The sequence below is a fragment of the Trachypithecus francoisi genome, unplaced genomic scaffold (genome assembly GCF_009764315.1).
Source record: "Trachypithecus francoisi isolate TF-2019V2 unplaced genomic scaffold, Tfra_2.0 Contig01461, whole genome shotgun sequence".
Taxonomy (NCBI): Eukaryota; Metazoa; Chordata; class Mammalia; order Primates; family Cercopithecidae; genus Trachypithecus; species Trachypithecus francoisi.
Genome location: NW_022681433.1, coordinates 19002829 through 19025591, shown reverse-complemented (window position 1 = coordinate 19025591; position 22763 = coordinate 19002829). Strand labels below are relative to the sequence as shown.

At 42.8% G+C, this 22763-nt stretch overlaps 1 protein-coding gene across 4 annotated transcripts in view; it reads right to left on the bottom strand.

Moving 5' to 3' along the window:
- MIPEP (mitochondrial intermediate peptidase) overlaps nt 1-22763 on the bottom strand; it is a 210635-nt gene that overhangs the window by 44514 nt on the left and 143358 nt on the right. The window contains exons 19-20 of one of the 4 annotated variants that reach the window (XM_033237225.1): nt 8560-8686; nt 6838-7771 (exon numbers count right to left, since the gene is read on the bottom strand). The exons of 1 other annotated variant lie outside the window; for it this stretch is intronic. In XM_033237225.1, coding sequence (XP_033093116.1) covers nt 8589-8686 — 98 coding nt within the window. In that variant the 3' untranslated portion in view covers nt 6838-7771; nt 8560-8588. Of the gene's footprint in view, nt 1-6837; nt 7772-8426; nt 8687-22763 lie in introns of those variants that run through there. 2 more of the 4 variants (XM_033237232.1, XM_033237217.1) reach the window with 2 other exon arrangements.

Genomic DNA, 22763 nt, shown 5'->3' with positions numbered 1-22763 from the left:
CACACATGTGCCTGTGTATTCCTCTAGGTGGTTACCAGGAGCTCTGCCACTGCACGTCCACTAGTGGCGCGTTCGCTACCCCAGCTGGTAGCCGCTGCTCTCACATAAGGGGTCCAATTCAAATGGTCAGGAATAAATTCCCCTGGACTTTGACTTCTTAAGAGCTAACAAGGTTTGCTGAGTATTCTGGCATGATGTTTGGTGATCAAACCAAATAACTGCTGGCCAAAAATGGTAAGAGTTATTTCTCCCTCTTGCTGAAGATGTGCTCCACGCAATAGTCCATCACATTCGTCATTCATCAGTCTGGAAGTGTGCAGCCAATCCTATTATTGGTCACAAGTTCTGGCTTTTCTTTTTTTCTTCCAATTTCCAACCTAAACTGTAAAGTACTTTGAGAACACACAGTGAGCCATAAGCTTGCCAATAAAGAGCCCTCTGTGGTATGGAACTGGCTTATATCGTACACAATCTGCAAACACTGAGGGCACTATTAGAAACATACTGTGCTGCATAGAGCATTCACCCTGCTTATCTTTAATCTTCCCCAGCAATCCTTGCTTTGTGCGCATTTACAATCCTTGCTCTCAGAAGTCCACATACTTTTTCCCCAACCGTAACAAATTATTTAACTCAACTAATATAGGTATGTCCGTGCAGTCTCTAGGGCACTCATCACAACTCCAGCGCTGCCCTCCACGTGGTAGCAGCTCTTTGGACTGGAGCTAAGTGCTTATTCTTGTGCTTCATTCCTGGTAAGCTCAATTTCTTTACCTTAGGATAACTTCGCTGGAAAAGGGCTCAGATTCAGCCGACCACTGTGGCCTCTGTGGCTGTCACAGCTTGTCCCCGACATGCTAGATGTTGGATCCCCTTCTCATCCCCTTGGGATTTCTCCTGCTGGCCCACAGCCAAAACAACTAGGCCTTTTACTCCACCATTCCTTTGTTTTGTTGGTAAAAATCAATCCTCCTACTATCCATGCATAGCAGTTTTCAAAAACTGAATTTCAAGTGTGGTGTCTGAAGAAACAGAAACATGATTTGGTCCTTTTAGTAAATTGAGGCCGGGCGCGGTGGCTCAAGCCTGTAATCCCAGCACTTTGGGAGGCCGAGACGGGCGGATCACGAGGTCAGGAGATCGAGACCATCCTGGCTAATATGGTGAAACCCCGTCTCTACTAAAAAAATACAAAAAACTAGCCAGGTGACGAGGCGGGCGCCTGTAGTCCCAGCTACTCGGGAGGCTGAGACAGGAGAATGGCGTGAACCCGGGAGGCGGAGCTTGCAGTGAGCTGAGAGCCGGCCACTGCACTCCAGCCTGGGCGACAGAGCGAGACTCCGTCTCAAAAAAAAAAAAAAAAAAAAAAAAAAAAGTAAATTGAATAAATTTTAATAAATCAGCTTGGAAATAGTTTTAAGAGTTAAAAAAAGGCCGGGCGCGGTGGCTCAAGCCTGTCATCCCAGCACTTTGGGAGGCGAGACGGGCGGATCACGAGGTCAGGAGATCGAGACCATCCTGGCTAACACGGTGAAACCCCGTCTCTACTAAAAAAAAAAAATACAAAAAACTAGCCGGGCGAGGTGGCGGGCGCCTGTAGTCCCAGCTACTCGGGAGGCTGAAGCAGGAGAATGGCGTAAACCCGGGAGGCGGAGCTTGCAGTGAGCTGAGATCCGGCCACTGCACTCCAGTCCGGGCGACAGAGCGAGACTCCGCCTCAAAAAAAAAAAAAAAAAAAAAAAAAAGGCACAAAATTGAGATCATCAGAGCAGCTTGGCCTCAAAGGACAGGCAGGAGGATTCCACAGGGTTTGGGTCTTCCTAAGTGAAGCTGTTGCCTGCCGGCTCCCTGCTCCAAGCTCCTGGCTAACAGCCCCTTCTCCCACGATCGGCAACAAAGAGCAAAAATAACTTTCTAATTGATGCTGAGTCAGTGTAAAAAGCCATAAAAAATTCCCTTTAAATGTCATAATGTTTGCCTCCACTGAGGTTTCTCTCCTCCTACAGGGTCTGGATAAATGAGCACTGGGCTTGGATTGAGTCACAGATCTGGGCCCTGCCACAGAGCTTCCTGCTAGTGTGTGATGCTTTTTCTCCAAACTATTGAAACAAAATGCACTGGAATCGAAATCAACAGAAACTGGTCAAAGTTGTGTGCATACACATTCTCCTGTAGATGGACAGCAGTGCTTAGAATTCCTTTGTGGATTCTGGTTTGGTCTTGGTTTTCTTGGTGTTTGATTCATTCTTCTATGTAAATTACAAAAACCCTTCACATTGCTTCATGGATTATATTAGTCCATGTTCTGCAGAGAAGCAGAACCAGTTGGATGTGTTTTGGAGGAGATTATGAGGAACCGGCTCATGTGATGAAGGAGGCTGAGAAGTCCTGTGCTCTGCCATCTGCAAGCTGAAGACCTGGAAAGCTGGGGTGTGGCTCCAGTCTGAGTCTGAACGCCCAAGAGCCAGGGGAGCCAACAGTGCAGATTCCAGATTGAAGGGAGGAGAAGATGGATATCCCAGCTCAGCAGGCAGGCAGGAAGCAAATGGGGTACATTCCTCCTTCCTCCACTTTTTGTTCCATTCAGGCCTTCAACAGATTGGATGAGCACCCCCCTCCACCGAGGGCCATCTGCTTTACTGAGTCTGCTGAGTCAAGTGCCAGCCTCACCCCAAAACACTCTCCAGACACACCCAGGAATGTTTCATCTGGGCACCCTGTGGCCAGTCATGCTGACACACGGAATTAACCATGACATGGGTTTTTCTTAAAGCAGTGATAGGAGCGAACAGAAACATGTTCATAATTTTCAATTATTTTTAATGAAGACTGTATCTGATGGAATTGTTTAAACCTTCCAGAACTGGGTTCCAAACATTTGATACCCACTGTGGTCCCAGCCTGGCCACACACTATTTCCTGGGACCGCCCCTCCTTCACTCCCTTGGACCCTGATGACTTTATGCCCAGATCACACTGGAGGCCTGTGCTGATTTTCTAACACACATCTGCAGCTGAGCTGGGAAAAGAAAACGAGGCAAGTATGACAGATACATGGTGCACAGGTGAAGCGCAAAGGAAAGAGAAACGCCAACGGCAGGGATGAGAAGGGACTCAACCCCTTCAGAAGTTCTTACTTGAGCACCTGGAAGACTACGGTGCCACTCATCACAACAGTGACTCGGGGGGAGTATTTGGGATAAAAGAGGAATCTGACGTTGGAGGTCAAATTTGAAGTGTCTTTAAGACCTACAGGTAATGAGACAGCTGGACAAACACGTGGAACTCAGGACAAAGGCTCTAAGGACAGCACAGCGGCTGACATCCTGTGTGGCAGCCTTGAAAGCAGCATGCTCGCCCGCTTACATTTTGGAAGGGAAAATGGGTACAATGTTGTCTGCCACTTTGGGGCCTTCTTGGGTCACATGCATTTTACATTTCTGCAGTTAATATGTTTATCTTTCCTGAGTCTTTTATATATTAGACACTATGATTCTCAATCCTTTGTTATTTTGTATTACAAAAAGCTGAATTCTTATTTCAAATATGGGCAAGTTAGAGCCTCCCATACTGCCAAAGTGAATTAACCACACGTATCATGAGCTCTCTTTTGAATGAGTTTTCCAGTTCACACCTACCATTTGTTTCATGATTGGTTGCAGACTTGTTCCTCCTGGAAACATTCCCTAACAAGCACCCTTGCAGGAATGGAGACACCACACACATCTACCCACTACTGCCTGTACTCAAGAGTCAGCTTTTATATGATCTCTCCCGAGCGCGCCTCTAGTGGGGATCTTTCACTCACCCCAAAGTGAGGATAAAATACTTGAAAGCACGAGCCCAGTGCCTGAAGGTGTGCAGTTCACCTCAGACCAAGGAAGTACCGAATGCATCTAGATTTCAGCAAGGCACCTGACAAACGCCTTCAGGATGTTTTTGTACATGAGACAGAGAAACGTACCTGGAGAACAGCTCGTACTGCCAGATGATCTTACTCAAAAGATACAGATGAAGCAAAATACCAACTCAAAGGGTGGTCCCCGCTGGCCCACCAGCCCTGCGCCTGGCTCGATTCTCACGTCTCCTAGATTTGGTGTCATACTTGCTCCTCTTGAAGACACTCCCTAACCAACATCCTTGCAGAAAACTGGTGAACTAGAAAAGGCCTGTGTGGGTCCTGTGGCCACTCAACACTGCAATCGTGTCTAAGGTAAGCGTAGGAGCCTGCACAGCAGGAGCGGAGTCTTCTGGAGACCTGCATGAGGTGCAAAGGGCAGTGGACAAGGAGCCAAGGGAGGTGGCTCTAGTCATACTGATACGGTGCCAGCTTGAGGATGCTGGGCAAGTCCCGAGCTGTCTGCCTCCCTAGCACCAGTTATCACTGTCTGCTACCTCGCAAGTTCATGTGCTTCATGTAAGACAGCTATGAGATAGGCCCCTGGAAACTGGAAAATGCTACGTAAATGTCAAGCACAATTGTTGTTCACATTTTATCTCAATGGCTTTTACCGAATCAGGCTAAACTTTGGGTATTCATAACGTTTTGGGCTGTACAATTTGTTCCTTGAAATGACTCAAAGACATTTTCTGAATTGGCTTCCATCAGCCAAGCGTTTCTTCAGAACTGGAAAAATGCTTTAAATTTGGCTTTGCCATGATTATTAAAACACTGTACATTTGAAATTAACACATTGCCTACTTTTTAAAAATTGGAAAAAGAAGAAAAAAGATAAAAGAAAAAAGGCCTAAATCTCAAAACCTACACACTAACATTTTATTCACTATCCACCAGTTCTTTTATTAGGTTATTTTCAGCGTTTACACATTCTTAAGAACTTTAAATTAGATTTTTAGAAGCTGGTGGTAAACTGTAAGTACAGGAGAGAATTTTCCCAAGAGGACTATGGCTTCTGGATTTATTCCCATCATAAGGGAAAACATTCATAATAAAATAATTTGCTGTTATGACTTATTCAGCTGTTACTGGGAAGAAGTGATGACCCCTCCACATTCTGTCAAGCCCCTTGAAGGTTTCATTTGCTCTGACTCTTGGTCAAAATCACATATACTTTTAGCAGTTTTTAAAGAAGTGTACAAAGTTGAGATGTTTCCTGAGCCCTCATATATCTGAGAATGTCATTTTACCTCTCTGTCTTCACCTCTCAAAACTTTTTTCAATTCTTTGGCTCTTAATAGTGATGAACGGTTGCATTCTGGAGTCACTGTAATTCTTGCTCCTTTATAGCTATACCTGTAATTTCCAGCTGAATACTTTTAGTTATTTCCCAGGGTTCTGAAAAACAGCAATAAGTATTCCACACTGGGAAATACTGGCTCATGTATGCAACGCCAAATCTGGTTTGCGATTGTAGCGTCATTCACATGCACAGTGAACCTTCAAAACATCCATGCATTTCCCAAATAAATTTAATAACAGGACCCTTCTGCGTTCCGGGTACACCAACTAACAGTTCCTGAGAAGTGTTCTGCAAAGCCCAACTTGGGATATGCCATATATTTTAATTAAACTCAATTAAACTTTAAATTAAACTCAAATATTTTATTTTAATTCTCAAAAAAGTAGAATATATCTACATGAGGGTCTCTTTTCACTATGTTTTAATCTGGAATTCAGAATTCTCTTGGTTGCTTTTTAAAAAACTGTGGTAAAATATACATCATACACAATTTACCATAAAGCAGAACCATTTGAATGTGTATAGTTCAGTGGCAACGACGTTCGCACTGTGTGCCACCATCAGGGATTCTCTTTTGAATGTGCAGCCATTCTTCCAGCTTAAAAAGGGTTTCTTAAAATCAGTGATGAGCATTCACTCACCAGTGCCCCTGCTAAATGCTAGGCACTGGTTTGTACTCCTGGGAATACAGGAGTACACCAGAATTTATCTCTGGTTATTGCTTTTGTTGCAAATGCCCTGGCTTCATCTGAGGAATTCTAGAATTCAGAGGGTATGGGCCTCCACTCTGCTGCCTTGCTATCTGTTCTCATTGCATTCCTTTAACCTGCCTTCTGAAAGATTCTCAGGTTTTTCCTTGACAATTTTCTTCTTTTCTGATTCTGACAATGTTTTCGGTCATTGTACTGTGGTTATTGTTTCTCTGCATTTATTTTACCCATCTTCCTTTTTAACTTCACCTGTTGTCTTTTTATTTCTGCTTGTTCTTTATGGCTTTCAACTTCATAAATACCATGTTTTCTCAAATCTCTTTGCGAATTCCAGAGAGGGCCAGGCATGGTGGCTCACATCTGTCATCCCAGCACTTTGGGAGGCTGAGGCGGGCGTATCACTTGAGGTCAGGAGTTTGAGACCAGCCTGGCCAACATGGTGAAATCCCATCTCACTAAAAATACAAAACTTAGCCAGGCATGGTGGCGGGTGCTTGTAATCCCAGGTACTTGGGAGGCTGAGGGAGGAGAATCGCTTGAACCCGGGAGGCAGAGGTTACAGTGAGCCAAGATCGTGTTGCTGCACTCCAGCCTGGGCAACGGAGCAAGACTCTGTCTCAAAAAGAAAACAAAAACAAAAAACCCCAAAAAAACAAAAATAGATTTTGCTGCAATGTACAAGAAGCAATTTGCTCCTTTTAAAAAATAATTTTTGGCCAGGCACCGTGGCTCGCACCTGTAATCCTAGCACTTTGGGAAGCCAAGATGGGTGGATCATTTGAGGCTAGGAGTTTGAGATCAGTCTGGCCAACATGGTGAAACCCTGTCTCTATTGAAAATACAAAAATGTGCTGGGTGTGGTGGTGTACGTCTATAATCCCAGCTACTAGGGAGGCTGAAGCATGAGAATCCTTTGAATCCGGGAGGCGGAGGTTATAGTGAGCTGAGATCACGTCACTGCACTCTAGCCTGGGTGACAGAGCGAGGCTCTGTCACAAAAAAAAAAATAATTTTCAAAGTTTTGATTTTCCAGCATCTTACAGGTAAAGTCTTCCTTTCCTGTTTCTTAAGAATGCTTTTTAAAAAAGGTTCCACATGGACTTCTTTTTTTTTGGTTACTCACCCCTACAAAAAAGACCTGATAAAGATGCAGGGGTTTTGTCACTGTCGGTGCACCTGGGTGCTGATGAAAGCACTTTTCAGATTTACCTGTAACTGATTTACCCCTAAATTTCTCCACGTCTGTTTCCCAGAATGAGCTGGCATCTGTGTATTGCCAGTTTGTCGAGATGAGATCTCTTTTTAAGTTAGCTTGGATACTGTGAATAGGGTGAGACAAGAAACAGCAAGATTCCTCCCTGGGCACTGCACCAGAGCCCTTCCTCAACCCTTGTCTTCCTTCCTCAGCTTTGCTTTGGGTACAGAGGAGACACCACTGCCAGGCCCACTCCCTGCCCAAGGCTGTGTGAGCGGCAGTTTCCAAGTGCTGCTGTATAGAGAAGCTCCAATGGGGATCAACGGGGAGGGACCCACTGCAGCGTTCACACGTGAAGCCCCATTCGGGGTACTGGCCGCTCTGCCTTCTGGTCAGTACCGATTTGCATTTCTAAGGGTGAGCAGGAGGTGGGAAAGCAGGAAGGGTCGATCCCCTTGCATCCGGGTGTACCTGGCGCCGGCCGGCCACTGATGACGTTTCTCCAGCCAGTCCTGTCTGTTTCTGGGCATGAAGAAATTCCTCCAGATTCTGCCAATAGGTTGAATGTGTGTCTTAGTTTTGGGTATTTTGAATCTTTCCTTTTGTTTCATCATTGGTCATTTGGTGAGAAGCAGGAAGAGGCTGTTAGCAGGTGCCTTTTTAAAGTGGAAATTCATAATTAGATTTTGACTTTAATGGTGGGAAGAATCCATTAAATAATTTATTTCCTGATAATAATAAACCAAAATACAGTATGGTATACAATAGTATAAAGGAAATGAGTTCCACATAAAAGCAGACATGGTCTGAACCCCCATTTCCTGATTCAACAGTTGCTTGACACTGGTATGTCACTTATTAATTGTACGTGCACTTACTCATTCTACCTTCATTGCCAAGCCAGCCCTCTGTGTTCTGAGTCTATTTGCCTAAACATTCCGGAAAAAACAGTACAGATAATTACATGTATTTTGGAAACCACACTTGGTTTGTCGGTTGCTTGTAACTATTTAAAGTGGATTTTCTAAGCCTACTTTAGATAGTGGTCTTAAGAAATGGTCATCATTCTTAAAAGAACTATATGTGTAACCTTTCTGAATATTGCTTCAAACTCTGTCTTAAACAATTTTGCTTTTAATTAAATATTTAATTAAACTAATTAAAGATCCATGGAAAGGGGGAAAAGCTCAACAGGGGAGTGGTTATACTAAGGAAATGCCCATACCCTCCGTTTAACAATGCCACGTAGAAGGATGGTTGTTACCAGGTCAGAGATTTTCATGTGCTCAAAAATGTGCCAAACAGGTGAAAAGCCCGCAGAATTAAAACAAATGATTTATTCCAAGTTCTATCAGTTTAAAGTTTTTCCGAATTTATTACAGAAGTGAACACTGACATGAGAAACAAGCTCTCACAGCTGTAGCATTCGTAACAAAGTCATTATCTACATCACCTTGATTGAAGAGGTTTAGAGTATTTCTGTTATTCTGAATCCATGAGGAAAGTTTCGAAGTCCAGATCCAAGTCAGAAACCAGGGCACTTACGAAGTCGTCAACAGAAGGGCGCTTCTGAAGCATACCTGCAAACAGAGAAAGGTCAGCACTGCGTCCACCAGGAAGCAACAGGACCCACAAAGACACGAATTCAAATCCACACACTAGAGGAACACTCTGGCTTTCTGAATCCAGACTCTGGCTCTATAACCTGACTGCAAGAACATTTTATAACGTCATGGACAGCGTGTGGGCCTTGGAGCAATTTATAATTTTAATGCATTTTTACTAACAAATCAATCCTTAGCTTGGAGATTTAGGCCTAAATATATTTCCTGAGGGCTATTATTTTTGCATATATGACTACACACCCTTAAAGACTGATATTAGAAGACTGATTTTTTTTTTTTAGTTACCTTTGACTTGGATGATTCAGAATTTAATAAGTTTAATTACCTATCCAGTTTCGTTATCAAGTTCTATACACTTTACAATCAATTAGATGTTAATTCTTTTATAGAAGTCTTATATCAGAATCAAATTATTGGCTTTCCTCCAGATTTCCCTGTCCCAGAGAACTCCTAGCTTTGCAACTTACTAACTATGTAATGCAGAAGTCACTTAAATCTCTGGCACCCAAATTTCCTACAAGGTTGCTATAAGGATCAAACAAGAAGATGTAGAAGCAATGAAGCACCATGCCTAGCATATATTAAGAATTCAATAAAAAGCTGAATTCATACTCTTTCTTCACTCTAAAGAAGCCAAAACACAAAGATTTATGCAATTAACCTTCTTGCTTCAACCTACATTCTTGGCAGGAAATGCTAACTAAAGGGTTGAACAGGCTCTATATACTGACCCTTACTTTGGGAGATGAATTCTGTAAAACCATTTTCAAAATCAAGGCATTAAAAGACTGCCGGAATCCTCTACTGTTCTCTGAACCTCTACTGCAATTCAGTGAACACGAAGGCAGCATCTGCTGTGTGGAAAGGATGAGGCCAGGTCATGGGCATACAGGTGGGCAGGCTCAGTCACAGCGTGAGGGTGAGAAGGACACGCACATGAGTCGGCTGGGCAGAACTGCATATCCATATGGGGGAAAGCCAGCCTGGACCCCTACTGCATACCACACATAAAAACTAACTTGAGAGGGTCACAGACCTAAGCGTAAACACTAAAATTACTGTCTTAAAAAACCTCATGAAGTATCTTTGTGACTCTGAAGTAGGTATGCTTTCTTAGGACACAGAAAGCAACGACCATAAAAGGAAAAAATGTCAGATTTCATCAAAATTAAAAATGTCTCTTGAAAAGAAACCATTAAACCAATGAGTAGACAGATGAAAGAGTAGGAAAAAATACAAAACATATCTCACGTAAGACTGGTATCCAGAATGTATAAAGGACTTCTTCGACCCATTGTAAAAAGATTCTTTTTAAAATTACAAATTGACAAAAGATTTTACCTTCAAAAGGTCAGGTTTTTCACAGAAGATGATATATAAATAAATAATAGGCACTGAGAAGACATTCAACCTCATTAGTCATTAGGGAAATGAAAACCAAACCCACGATGAGATACTATGACACACCCACCAGAATAGCTAATTTTCGTTGTTGTTGTTGTTTTCCAGGTTGGAGTGCAGCAGCGTGAACATGGCTCACTGCGGCCTCGACTTCCCAGGCTCAGGTGATCCTCCCGCCTCAGCTTGAGAGTAGCTGGGACCACAGGTGTGTGCCACCATGCCCTGCTAGTTTTTAAACTTCTTGTAGAGATGGGGTCTTGTCATGTTGCCCACGCTGGTCTTGAACTTCTGGGCTCAAGCGATCCTCCTACCTTGCTTTGGTCTCTCAAAGTGCTGGGATTACAGGTGTGAGCCACCGTGCTATACCAAATGTTGACAAGGCTGTGGGCAACCTGAATGGTCATACATTTGTGGTGAAAGGATAAAATGATATAACCACTTTGAAAAAAGGTCTAACAGTGTCTTATGAAACTAAACATATACCTACGCGAGGACCCAGCAATTTCACTCCCAGGTATTTATCCAAGAGAAATGAAAGCATATGTCAACAAAGAAACAACGTGTACAACCCCAAGCTGGAAACAGCCCAAGTTTCTATCACTGGGATAGGAATACACACACTACAATATATTCATATAATGGAATATTACTCAGCAACAAAAAGGAACAAACTATTCATACATGCAACAACACAAATGCATCTCAAAAACATTATGCTGAGTGAGAGAAGCCTTGTGCGAAGCAGTACATACTGTTTGATTTCATTTATATGAAGTTCAAAAAGATGGTTAAACCAATCTATGGTGAAAAAAAATCAGAACTGTGGTTGCTTTGGGGAGTGGGTATTAGAATCAACTGAGAAGGGGCAGGAGGGCCTCTGGTGTGACAGTAATGTTCTACATCTAGATAGTGATTTGAGTTACAAAGGTGTGTACATGCATCAAAATTCATTGAAAGGTACATTTGAGATTGTGTATTTCACTGTATGAAAAGTTTACCTAAATACAGTAAGCAACTATTGAACTCTAATGCTACGCATGCAAAAGAATCTATGTGTAAAATGTACTGATGTCTGCCACTTGAAATGCATAAAAATATAAGGCCAGATAGGCAGATGAAGAGATGTAAATATAGGAACATGTTTACAAAACGGCAAGTATATGAGTGTTGTACCATTCATTCAACTTTTCTGAATATTTGAAAATTTTTAACATAAAATCTTGAGAAAAAGTAAACTGTGGATGCTAATAGCATACAAAGGGCAGTCAGTGTGGAGAACAGAAGAGAAAGATGAATTCCAATGAAGGGATTCAGAAGGTTTGTGGAGGAGATGGGATTGAGCAGAAACTTAACAGATTGGGCCTCTTAGGTGGAGGAGACAATAGAGGAAAGGCACAAACATGGGGAAATGCACAATGTATGCTGATCGAGAAGTGGTCTGGCGGGTAGAGTAAGGCTGGAAGAGACTGGGAGATGAACATGAGAAGACCCAGGGCTCTGAACCAGGGCAACCAACAGAACAGGAAGGACAGACTGAGCTGGAATCCAGGAGGAGCAGGGTGGTGTGGAGACACAACCCCAGTCAAGTGTGAGGTGGAAAGGGGTGCTCCATGTGGAGGCAGTGAGGACACAGAGCTCAGGGACAGCTTGGGGACTAGAGGTGCAGATGTGATCGTCCCACCAGAAAGTACATGGGGTGGGAAACAGACCAAGGATTATCTAGATGGTCGACATGAAAATACTAGGTCCAAACACATACTTGAAAGCCCTTAACTAGACCTGGGGTAGTTGAGAACACCACCAATATCGTTATAGTTTCAACTGTACACTAAAATATTTTTATTGTCTATCTAATGTCTATCTAAATTTTAACAGCTCTATCTTAGGAAATATGTGAGGAATAATGGGCAGTTACTAGAAGAGAATGTCACTGCTATGTCTATTTGTGCAATTAAAGTTCAAAACACAGTGTTCTTTTTACAGTAAAATAATCTGCATGCATGAATGCAGGCCTCACCTCTGGCCCAGCTGTGTCACTAACGATAGAAATGCTGGGTACGTGATGATGGCTAAAGTAGCACAGTTGACACTATACCTTCCAGATGTAGGTTATTACTTAAGGAGACTCAATCTAATTATAAATCAGGTTTCATGCATTCCCTGTGTGCCAGGTTTCTTCATACAGGGAACATTCGTAGGTAAAACATTTAATTAAGACATGGCTTTCCATAAAATGTGCTAGCCTAACGCACCATTTCTTCCTTTTTAATATTTGAGGGGTTCCCTCTTTCAGCTTTGGAGCCCCCTCCTCTGTACAGGGTAGCTTCTTCCTTCTCTTTTCCTTCTTGCCCCTTCTTGCCTACTGAACGCTCTGCTCCTTAAAACCACTCCACATGTGTCCGTGTCCCTGTGTCTAAACCGGCAAGAGGACCAAAAACCCCGGTGCGCCACCACTCATCGGAGCCGTATCATTTTGGTGCGTTGGCTGGGAAAGGAATTTCATTCATCAGACTGAGTCAAGGAAACTTATTTTAAACTATTTATGGCCTTTAATAATTGAGTAAGGTGTACTCCTGTGAACAAAATATGAAGCATGTTTATTTCTCTGCCTGGTTCCTCTAGAATCTGGAAGTTATCTTGGGACCTCAAGAGGACAGGATCACCCAACGCACAGCAATCAAACTCCAAATGGTGCCGTAAACTGAACCACACGTGGACAGGCCAGTTTTCCGAGGACCCTGATGCACCCCGGGAGGAGCCCCAGCGGCTGTTCCCCATTCGACGCCCCTTTCCAGCAGGAAGCAGCCAGAAGACGTCGTCACCCACACCCCTAACAGCAGTTAGTGTGGCATCTCCACAGTGGGGAATGCTGTAGGAGTTACTAATTATTTTAGGCAGATAGAGGGGAAAAGGGGTCGTTAGGAAGTTTTTTTTTTTTTTTAAAAGCTTGTCTGGAAAAGTTTCCTGTAAAGCCCCAGCTCTTAAAAAGCCAGGCCAGTAACCCGATATCCAAACGTCAGCCATTAGAAACTGGGTCCACCCAAACATGGTGATTCCGGTGTCCCTTCTTGCCCTTTCCCCACATTCCTGGATACATGGCCATCCCGAAGCATCCCCGCCTGTGTAGAACATCATGGTGTCCTGCATTTGCATATTAAAAGGCTAGGGTGGGAGGGCCAGCTTTCCCTCCGGCTAGGTGAATGACGCGCCTAGTCAGATCAATCCCCTGAGCCTTGTGCAAATCAGACACTGCCTCCTCCAGCCTCTATGTATATACCTAGCTGGTATCTGTGGCAGGTGGGGGTTCCTCTTTTGGCTTTGGAGCAGCCCTCCCTCTGTCTCTACAGGGAAGCTTCTTCCTTCCCCCTTCCTCCTTGCCCCTTCTTGCCTATTAAACTCTCTCTGCCCCTTAAAACTAAAAAAATCAATATTTGAAACATTTCTATAATTACATGACTGGTCGTTTATAACCAAATATGACTGGAATTCTCAGAAGGGAAAGTCATTTATTCAGAGCCAAGCTATTCAGGTAAGTATGGCCATCCTGTTCTTTGAAGTGGTTCACTTCAACTCAACAAACTGCCAATATAAATATGACCTTGCTCTCTCCTTCCCAGCAGACAGGCCCAACTAGCACACGTCCTTCTCCAGTTTCCCACCTTAAACAATTCCTGTATCTCACAGAATGGCAACTGCGGCCACAAGAGAAAAATATATACACTTGTGGGCTTTTCTAAAGAAATACAGTTAGAGCTGACTGGTTTGGTGATTTTGTGTGTAATGTGAAGATGAAGGTTCAAAAAGGAGGAAATGAGGACCCGAGCCTGGAAGGACAATGAAGAACGGCCACTGGGGAAGAATCCTGGGCACACTGTTACGCTAGCCCTGCTCTAATTAGATTTAAATGTTCTGCGAGTGTTAACATGAACTAAACCCTACACAGAAAATTTAAAAAAAAAAAAAAAAGCCCAATGTTTCAGGTAGTTCCACAAGTAAGAAAAACTGGATTTGGCTGTTGTATATGGCCATAGTAAAAAAATTCTAAGAAAGCTTTCATTTCTTTTTTAAAGCTGACAAAGATGTCCCCTTTGCCTTCAAGTCTTAATTTTAGAAGGGTGACGATTAAAATTGTATTTTCTAAGCACCCTGGGAACCAGCTTGGAGCTGTTAACTCCAACTAAGGTGGATGGAGTTAACAAACACATTTCACTGTGGAAATCACCTAAATTACAGGGAGAATGAATGGATCTTGACAAAAGGATTCAAACAGGCAATAACTTTACAACTAAAAAGAGAAAAGCGTCAATAGCAATATAAGAAAGACAAAATTGCATCAGGACACACACTGCAAATATGAGCTCACAAAAGGAAGCAGGTAGTATATTTTCATCTATTTGTCTTACTGAGAGAGACAGAGTATATATAAAGAGTAGATAAAGAGTGAGAATTTAATGTATTTTTTTCCTCATTTTACGTGAGAGACAAATGGGCTAAGAAAAGATGGTACCAGCCAGAACATTTTTGTTCTGACGGCTCTGCTCAAATTAGCGTGTTTCATAACCTGGCAGTACTAGGGTAATTATTCTAGCCTGACTAATTTAAATGATAATATCAATAAGATTCCATGACTGAGTCTTAAAATGGCAGGGTTTCCAAACTGTGGCTTTCCAGTCCTCTTCTTCCGAGTGACTGCAGACATACAGCTGGAAAGAAAGTGAGGAGAAAAATACCATGCAGGAGGACTTGACCTGCAGACAGCTGGCCTAGACGGGGCTCATCAGAGAGAACACCAGCCATTCCACTCCCAGAACCATGGTGGCTGTTTATGGAGCATTCACTGTGCACCAGACACTGTCCTAAGAGCACTGATCCGTGGTCTCCTTACAACATACCTTGAGACACCTATCTTCACAAAAAAGAAAACAGAAGCCAAGAGAGTCACACAGCTCATAGGTTTGCTTTAACCCTGGCAGTCTGGTTCCTGAGCCCATGCTCTTAAAGCACCATGATATATTTACTGCCTCATGCCCTGAAATTCTGTCAAATACATTCTAAAAAGGTTTATATTTAAATATCAGCATCCTTGATGGACAGAACCTAAATACGTAGAAAATCCTGACAGAAAGGTCTCATTATTTCCTGGGGCCACCCATGAGCACTTTTGGCCAACTGACGCAGCTTCCGCTCTGTGGAGCACACTTTACAAGCAGCCACGACTGTGCCCAGCTAGCTGGAAGTAGAGGGCAGAGATCAATGGCCTCGTCTCACAGGGCCGTAGTCTGGTACTGCCAACGGTGGCTTGGACCAGCTGTGACTGGGACACCCGTGACCAAGACAGGCACTCATGCAACGACGAACAGCCTCTTCCCATCAGGGCACACAGTGCTCACAATGCTTGGTTGCTGCTGGAGCTCCTGTCTTGGCATGACACTGGGAGGAAAAAGTGCCCAAGAGTTCTGTGCTTAAGGTTCCTAACTATGCAGATTTCTACACTTTCACCAAGAAAAAATCTATCAGCTCTAGGATAGTTAATTATGTGTACAAAGCTGCAAGTTCATATTCTGTTATTTTGTAATACATAATGAACATATAATCCAACCAGACCTTCATTTAAAAATCAGCATACTCATGGCTTAACCTGCTTAATCCCTTGAATGCCCTTTTGGATGTACAACTAATAAAATTATTTGAAAACATGATTGAGAGCAATTGGTTGGCAGTTTGATTATACCTGTAAGCCAACCTTGCAAAAGACGAAATCTCATTCTGGCTCCCTTTCCTAAGGCCCCAGGGTGAAATGCTTGGTGTATCATTTAGTTTCATAAATACAGGGGATTACCAGGCAATTAAAAGGCAGAACTATTTTAAAGCTTGGAAGAAGAAGAATAGGTACATCTTTTATTTGAGTCTATTTCATATATTGCTTGACACCAAGCAAAGGTGCCCAATAAAATGAAACTATGGCTTTTTGATCAACGGCTGAATATGATCCAAATTTAATGAAAGTCAAAGAATGAATGAATGAAGAAACTATTAACTGAATATTTATAAGAGTTCTTCCATTCATTCATCCATTCATTCTATCTGTGCCTAAATGCCTAATGTGAATTTCAGGAAGGCACAACAAACAAACAGCCCCAAAAAAGAAAAAACATGTTATTTATTAGGAAGATATTATATATCCAGCCTGTCTAACTCATGGCCTGTGGGCCGCATGTGGTCCAGGATGACTTTGAATGTGGCCCAACACATATTCATAAACTTTCTTAAAATACTATTAAATTTTTTCTTGGTGATTTTTTTTTCCTTTTTTTCCTTTTTTTTTTTTTTAAGCTCATCAGCTATTGTTAGTGTAGTCTATGTGTGGCCCAAGGCAATTCTTCTTCCAGTGTGGCCCAGGGAAGCCAAAAGATTAGAGACCCCTTTATATATTATATATAACAATTACTGAGTTGTCTTTTTTTTGAGACAGGGTGTCACTCAGGCTGGAGTGCAGTGGTGTGATCTCGGCTCACTGAAGCCTTGAATTTCTGGGCTCAAGTGATCTTCCCACCTCCGCCTTCCTCAGCTGGGACTACAGGCATGCACCACCACACCTAGCTAGTTTTTTTTTGTTTTTTGTTTTTTGTAGGAATGGGGTTTCGCCATGTTTCCCAGGCTGGTCTCGAACTCCTGAGATCAAGTGACCCAGCTGCCTCAGCCTCTGAAAGTGCCCCATGGGATTACAGGCGTGCGCCTCTGTGACTGGCTGAGACTTTCTTCTGAAAACTATGATCCAGTGGACCTAAAAGTGGACTGACATCACTGGTGTGTCAACTGGGAGCCTGTTAGAAATGTGAATTCTTAATCCCCCATCCAAGCCCTGCTGAATCAGAACCTGGGGACGGGCCCAGTGACCTGTGTTTTAATAAGCCTTCCCAGTGACTCTGCTGCATGCTCACCTTTAAGACCCATGGCTCAGATGGACCTGCGGAAACCTATTAAGCCTGAAAATGAGATGTCGTTTCTCTCAACTGGCAGCTAGAACTTGAAAAATACTGAGCAAGAAACATGTAGACGCATATAATTTTCTACTTAACTAAAAAAGATTTTTCAGGTGAAATAGAAAACAACTGTTTCATGTAAAAGTATAATTTATTTGGCACACTGTTCAAAGTTATTGAGGGCCCAGCTAACTGGAAAAGCACCTACACTGATCCAGTGGATCTGGCATGGATCTGGCCTCCAGATCTGTAGTGGGGAGGGAGAAAGGGATTTGGTGTCAGCGTGAGCTGGGTGGAAGCTGTGGCTCTGCACTTGCTCAAGAAGTCTCCCAGATGGGAGGTGCCCTTTGCAGATTAAGGCAGTCCTTTTATTTAAAAAATTAAGAAGCAGGGTATGTTTTGATTACTAGGAACATTCTAGAGGACAGTAATTTGTGTTGATCAATTATTAACTCTTTTATGAGAAAAGCTCAGAAACACACACCTAAGAAGCTTCTTTCATTCTGACTGTTCTGAGCCTGAGAAATAGAACCCAACCTCAGTCAGACAGGAGCCCAGAGGGAGCCACTTCTCAAGGAAAACACAGGGAAGTTGGTAGAGGACTGGCCATCTGTTGATAGGTCATGATTTCTGCCAAAGTGGGTGATTTTAGCAGAAAGGTGGACGGAGTTGCTTAGGTCTGACTCCCCACAGGCATGGACCTCTCCCGCCATTAGCGTTCTGAGATAAATGCCTCTGCCTGCAGGCCAAGCTCCCTGTGCACGGCAGCAAGCAGGAACATGACCACTCCTGATTCCACTTCAGACTGAACGTCTGCTCATGCATTTATCAAAGGAAATGTTTACTAAGCACTTGTGTGCTAAACACTGTGTACTAGAGACAGCAGGCACACAGACATGAGACACACATGAGATTTCTGTTCTGAGGAACGTCATGAGCTGGGGAGAAAGTCATGGAAATACATAACTGTTCATGCAGCACGAAGTGTCAATGGGATGGGATACTGCTTTTTTCCACCGAGCATCCGTTTCCCCTCTGGTTAGGAGAATAATTTCGCTTTAGAGCAGTGGTTTAGAGGGTGATTTTGTCTCTCAGGGCATCTGGCAAGGTCTGATGACATTTTTGGTTGTCACACTGGGGGAGTGAACCACCCTACCACACAGAGGACAGGCCCCATAAAAAGAACTTATCTGATCCCAAAACATCAACAGCGCAGGCAGACACCCTGCGGTGGGCCAACAAATAAGGAAGCTCTCCCTGCCCGTGGCTCACCCAGTGACGGTGGCCAGATGTCTCCTTCCAGGATTGAGTCTTGAGAGGAACGGAGAAAGGTCTATGGCTGGCTGGAGCGGAACCATCTCAGCACCAGTCCCATGAAGAACACACCCGCTCCTCCGCCCAGCCCCCGCAAGCTGCTCTTCTGGAGCCCTGTTCTAACTTCTTCCTTTGATTCTGTGGCCTCAAAAAAAAAAAATTGGTTTTCTGCTTTGATAAGCCAGAGTTGGTTCTATTTCTTTCAAGAAGATTTCCAGTTGATTAAAAAAAAGATCAGTTCACCCTTTATTAGAAACAATTGAATGATGTCTAAGGAACACTGATCTTTTTGTCTGATCAAAGACCAACTCTGTAGACCCAGGCTTTGTAGCTGAAGCAGCTGTTTTTTCATTTAAATGATTCTGTCTTTCCTCCGATTCGTAAAGTCTGGGTGATACACAAGCAAGCTTTAATGCCTGATTTCTACTCCCCACCTTCACTGGAAAAGCAGGGGTTGTTCCTGGACGAAGAACAGTGTCTCACTGCCACTGAGCCCTGTCGGGGTGGCAGGAGGTGTGAGGGGACAGGAAGAAGCACAGAGGGTCTGCCCTCCATAGCTTGCGTCTCCCTGAAATTGGATCTTCCCTTGTGGAGGCGGGGAAGGAAGTATCGTTGCTTGTGGGTTTCAAAGGTGCAAGGGAAGTTCATGGACTTGGTGTCCAAGGCTGCCCAGGAGAGGGGAGGTCTGGGTGCTCTGTGTATGTGGAAAGGTGGATGAACTCCTCACACCAATCAGGAGTGGCCAGTGCCCTGAGGCCAAGACACCCAGGACAAATACCTCATCAGTTCTTTAACATCAAAGCTAAAAAATCAAAATCACAATGAGATACCAGTTTACACCAGTCACAATGGTTATTAGTAAAAAGTCAAAAAAATAACAGATGCTGATGAGGTTGTAGAGAAAAAGGAATACTTATACACTGTTGGTGGAAGTGTAAATTAGTTCAGCCATGGTGGAAAGCAGTGCGGCAATTCCTCCAAGAGCTAAAAATAGAACTAACACCTGACCCAGCAATCCCATTACTGTTTATATATCTAAGTACATAAATCATCCTACCACGAAGACATATGCACATGAATGTTCACTGCAGCACTATTCCCAATAGCAAAGACATGGCATCAACCTAGATGCCCATCAATGACAGACTGGTTAAAGAAAATGTGGTACATATACACCAAGCAATACTATGTAGCTATAAAAAAGAACGAGATCGGCCGGGCGCGGTGGCTCAAGCCTGTAATCCCAGCACTTTGGGAGGCCGAGACGGGCGGATCACGAGGTCAGGAGATTGAGACCATCCTGGCTAACACGGCGAAACCCCATCTCTACTAAAAATACAAAAAAAACTAGCCAGGCGAGGTGGCGGGTGCCTGTAGTCCCAGCTACTCGGGAGGCTGAGGCAGGAGAATGGCGTACCCCGGGAGGCGGAGCTTGCAGTGAGCTGAGATCTGGCCACTGCACTCCAGTCCGGGCGACAGAGCGAGACTCCGCCTCAAAAAAAAAAAAAAAAAAAAAGAACAAGATCACATCCTTTGCAGAAACGTGGATGGAGTTGGAGGCCATTACCCTTAGCAAACTAACGCCAAGAACAGAAAACCAAATACTGCATGTTCTTATTTGTAAGTGGGAGCTAAATAATGAGAACACACTGAGGCCTGTTTGAGTGTGGAGCATGGGAGGAGGGAGAGGAAAAAAAAATAACTATTGGGTACTAGACTTTAGTACCTGGGTGATAAAATAATTTGTATAAAAAGCCCCCATGACACAAGTTTACCTATATAACAAACCTGCACACGTACGTCAAACCTAGAAAAAAAAGTTTTTAAAAAAATAAAAAGTTAAAAGCTAGTCATATTCGTACATTTCAGCCACAGCACTGGACTTAGTAGAAATTAATTAATTAAGTTCCATTAGCCAGATTTCTATTTAAGGCCTGTATCACTTAGTTAGGAAACAGTCTGGTGGACCAAAAAGAGCCTCATTCTCCAAAAAACAAAATGTCCTGAGGACCCCCTACAGGACAATAGCCCCTCCTGGGCCTCGCTGGTCAGCAGAGCAGCCATTTGCATGCAGTTCCACCAACAGCCTGGCAGGGGCGCTGTGCTGGTGTGAATTTGGGGCTGAATGGAACGTTACCTGGTTCTGCGTGGTGTCTCATTATACGAAATTTCAGGCTATTTCTCTTCTGACTATACAACTGTTTTCCTTTGAAGGGGTGCCAAGAAAGAGAAAAAAATACCTTTTCATTTTCTAAATAAAACTTTAGGTGGCTCAAAAGAAGGCAGTATATCCTGATGGTTAGAGCAAGGGTTTAGTAAGAGATTACCCTGGGTTAACCAACTGGTTAAGGGACCTCAGACTAGTCACTTAATCTCTGCTGGAGGCAATCTAAGTAAAAGTAAAATGTTGGAGTTCAGTATAATGTTTGAAGTTCATAAAACTGGCACAATGTCACCTACTTTGATAGATTGTTAATAAGGATTAAATAAGATATAGCATTTAACACAGAGAAATGCTCACTCACTATAATAATCAGACCCGAAGATTTATGAAAACCTGCTTCCTAGTTCAAGAGTTGAAGGATGACGTTGCTTACTATTTTTGCACAAGTTCAATCCCAAAACATTTGATCTATGATTAAATATCATAAAACTATCATAAAACTCACAATCACAAGCTACTTATCCAGCTCATAAATCACGGCTTTTTTCTACGTTTTGCCATCTGCTTATTAGGTAACTGTTTATCTACTAAAAGAAAGAAACAAAAGATGGAATTAAAATCCATTTTTCTACCCGCTGATTTCTATGATAAAAGGGTCTTCACTGGGGTGATGGGGAAGTTCTGAAAATGGATAGTGGTGATGGCTGCACAGCGTTGTAAGTGTAGGACACTGTGAATGGCTTGGAACTATACATTTAAAAATGGTTAACATGGCAAATGGTATGGCATGTAGTATATTTTACCATAATTAAAAAAAGAGATCAGAAATATTTTTAGAACCTGCGATTCACTCAGATACACAGCTGTCTGTGCTATGCCATCCTCCATTACTAGACATAACAATAACTTGGATATACCAAAAAGCAGCTATCTAAACAGATTTGGGAGTGAGTGAAAAGGAGGTTTGAGTATTCTCAGCACCATTACTAACTCTAATAATTCATCATAATAGTTTAATGGCTATCTTTTCCGCTGAAATAATTATATGTGCCAAACTCAACCGAGACTGATTAAGAATTGTAGCTACAAAGGCTAGCCTGGCAGTTTGAAAAATCTTAAGTGAATTTTATGAGATCAGAATCCTCATTCCAGATCTGTCTCTCCCAAGCCTAGGGCAATTGTATGGCTCACCATCTTTACTTTGAAGTTTTTCTCTGCTACAAGACTGTGGTTACCCACACCCTTTGCTAAAGGTAGATTCCCTCTATCTACAATCAGTTCTTGAGAAAATCAGACTATCAGCCAGGAAGTGAAATTCTTCTCTTCCTTTGAACTAAAAAGACTTGGCTGCTCCCTGTGCTGGACTGGGATCTGTCAGCAATCGCATATGAGGCTCTCTCTATCTCTCTAGAATTATTAATTCAGGTGAAACCTCTGAACCTATGTTACACAGAAGGTGAGCCAGCAAGTACAGCCCCACATATGTGCTCTGTTTACACATTAGTTTATTTTAATTTCATTGTCAGATGTAATAATTCCATTTACAATTACATTTCTGGGTTACAAAACATCTTGCCTTTTGAAGCTCAATGTCTTCCTTAAACAAACACACCCACACATTAAACATGCACACACCCTCTTAAAATATTAGTGCATTTACAAAAGGGAGGTCTTAGCCTTGAGAACGCAGGTGCTCCTTTCCATTTCTTTCTTCCAAAAAGCTTTCAGTGATTTCAGAGGCTATGGTGAGTAAATATACGAACAAGCCAAAGATTAGGGATTCTATTTACTTGGCTATTATTCTGGGGTGCCTCTATTATTGAAATTGTGTCATAATCCTAGAGCTACTAAATTGTAACTCTGATTCCATGACATGCTTTCCTCATTTATTCCTGCTATGCTGTGCAAGAAAAGCAGCTTTCTGCCAATGAGCATTCTGTAAAGTTCCAAATATTGCTTTGTATGCCGTGCATTCACGCATTTACATTAAACAAATCTTATTTTCCTACAAAATCATTTTACCATAGGTAAGGCAATTACATACTAGTATACATACTAGTTACTAGTTAGCATACTAGTTAGCACACGCCACTTTTCAGATTTGTCCCCATGATATCTTACCCTGATAACCCAATAATATCTTCTTTGAGCATCACTGTATTCCCAACAA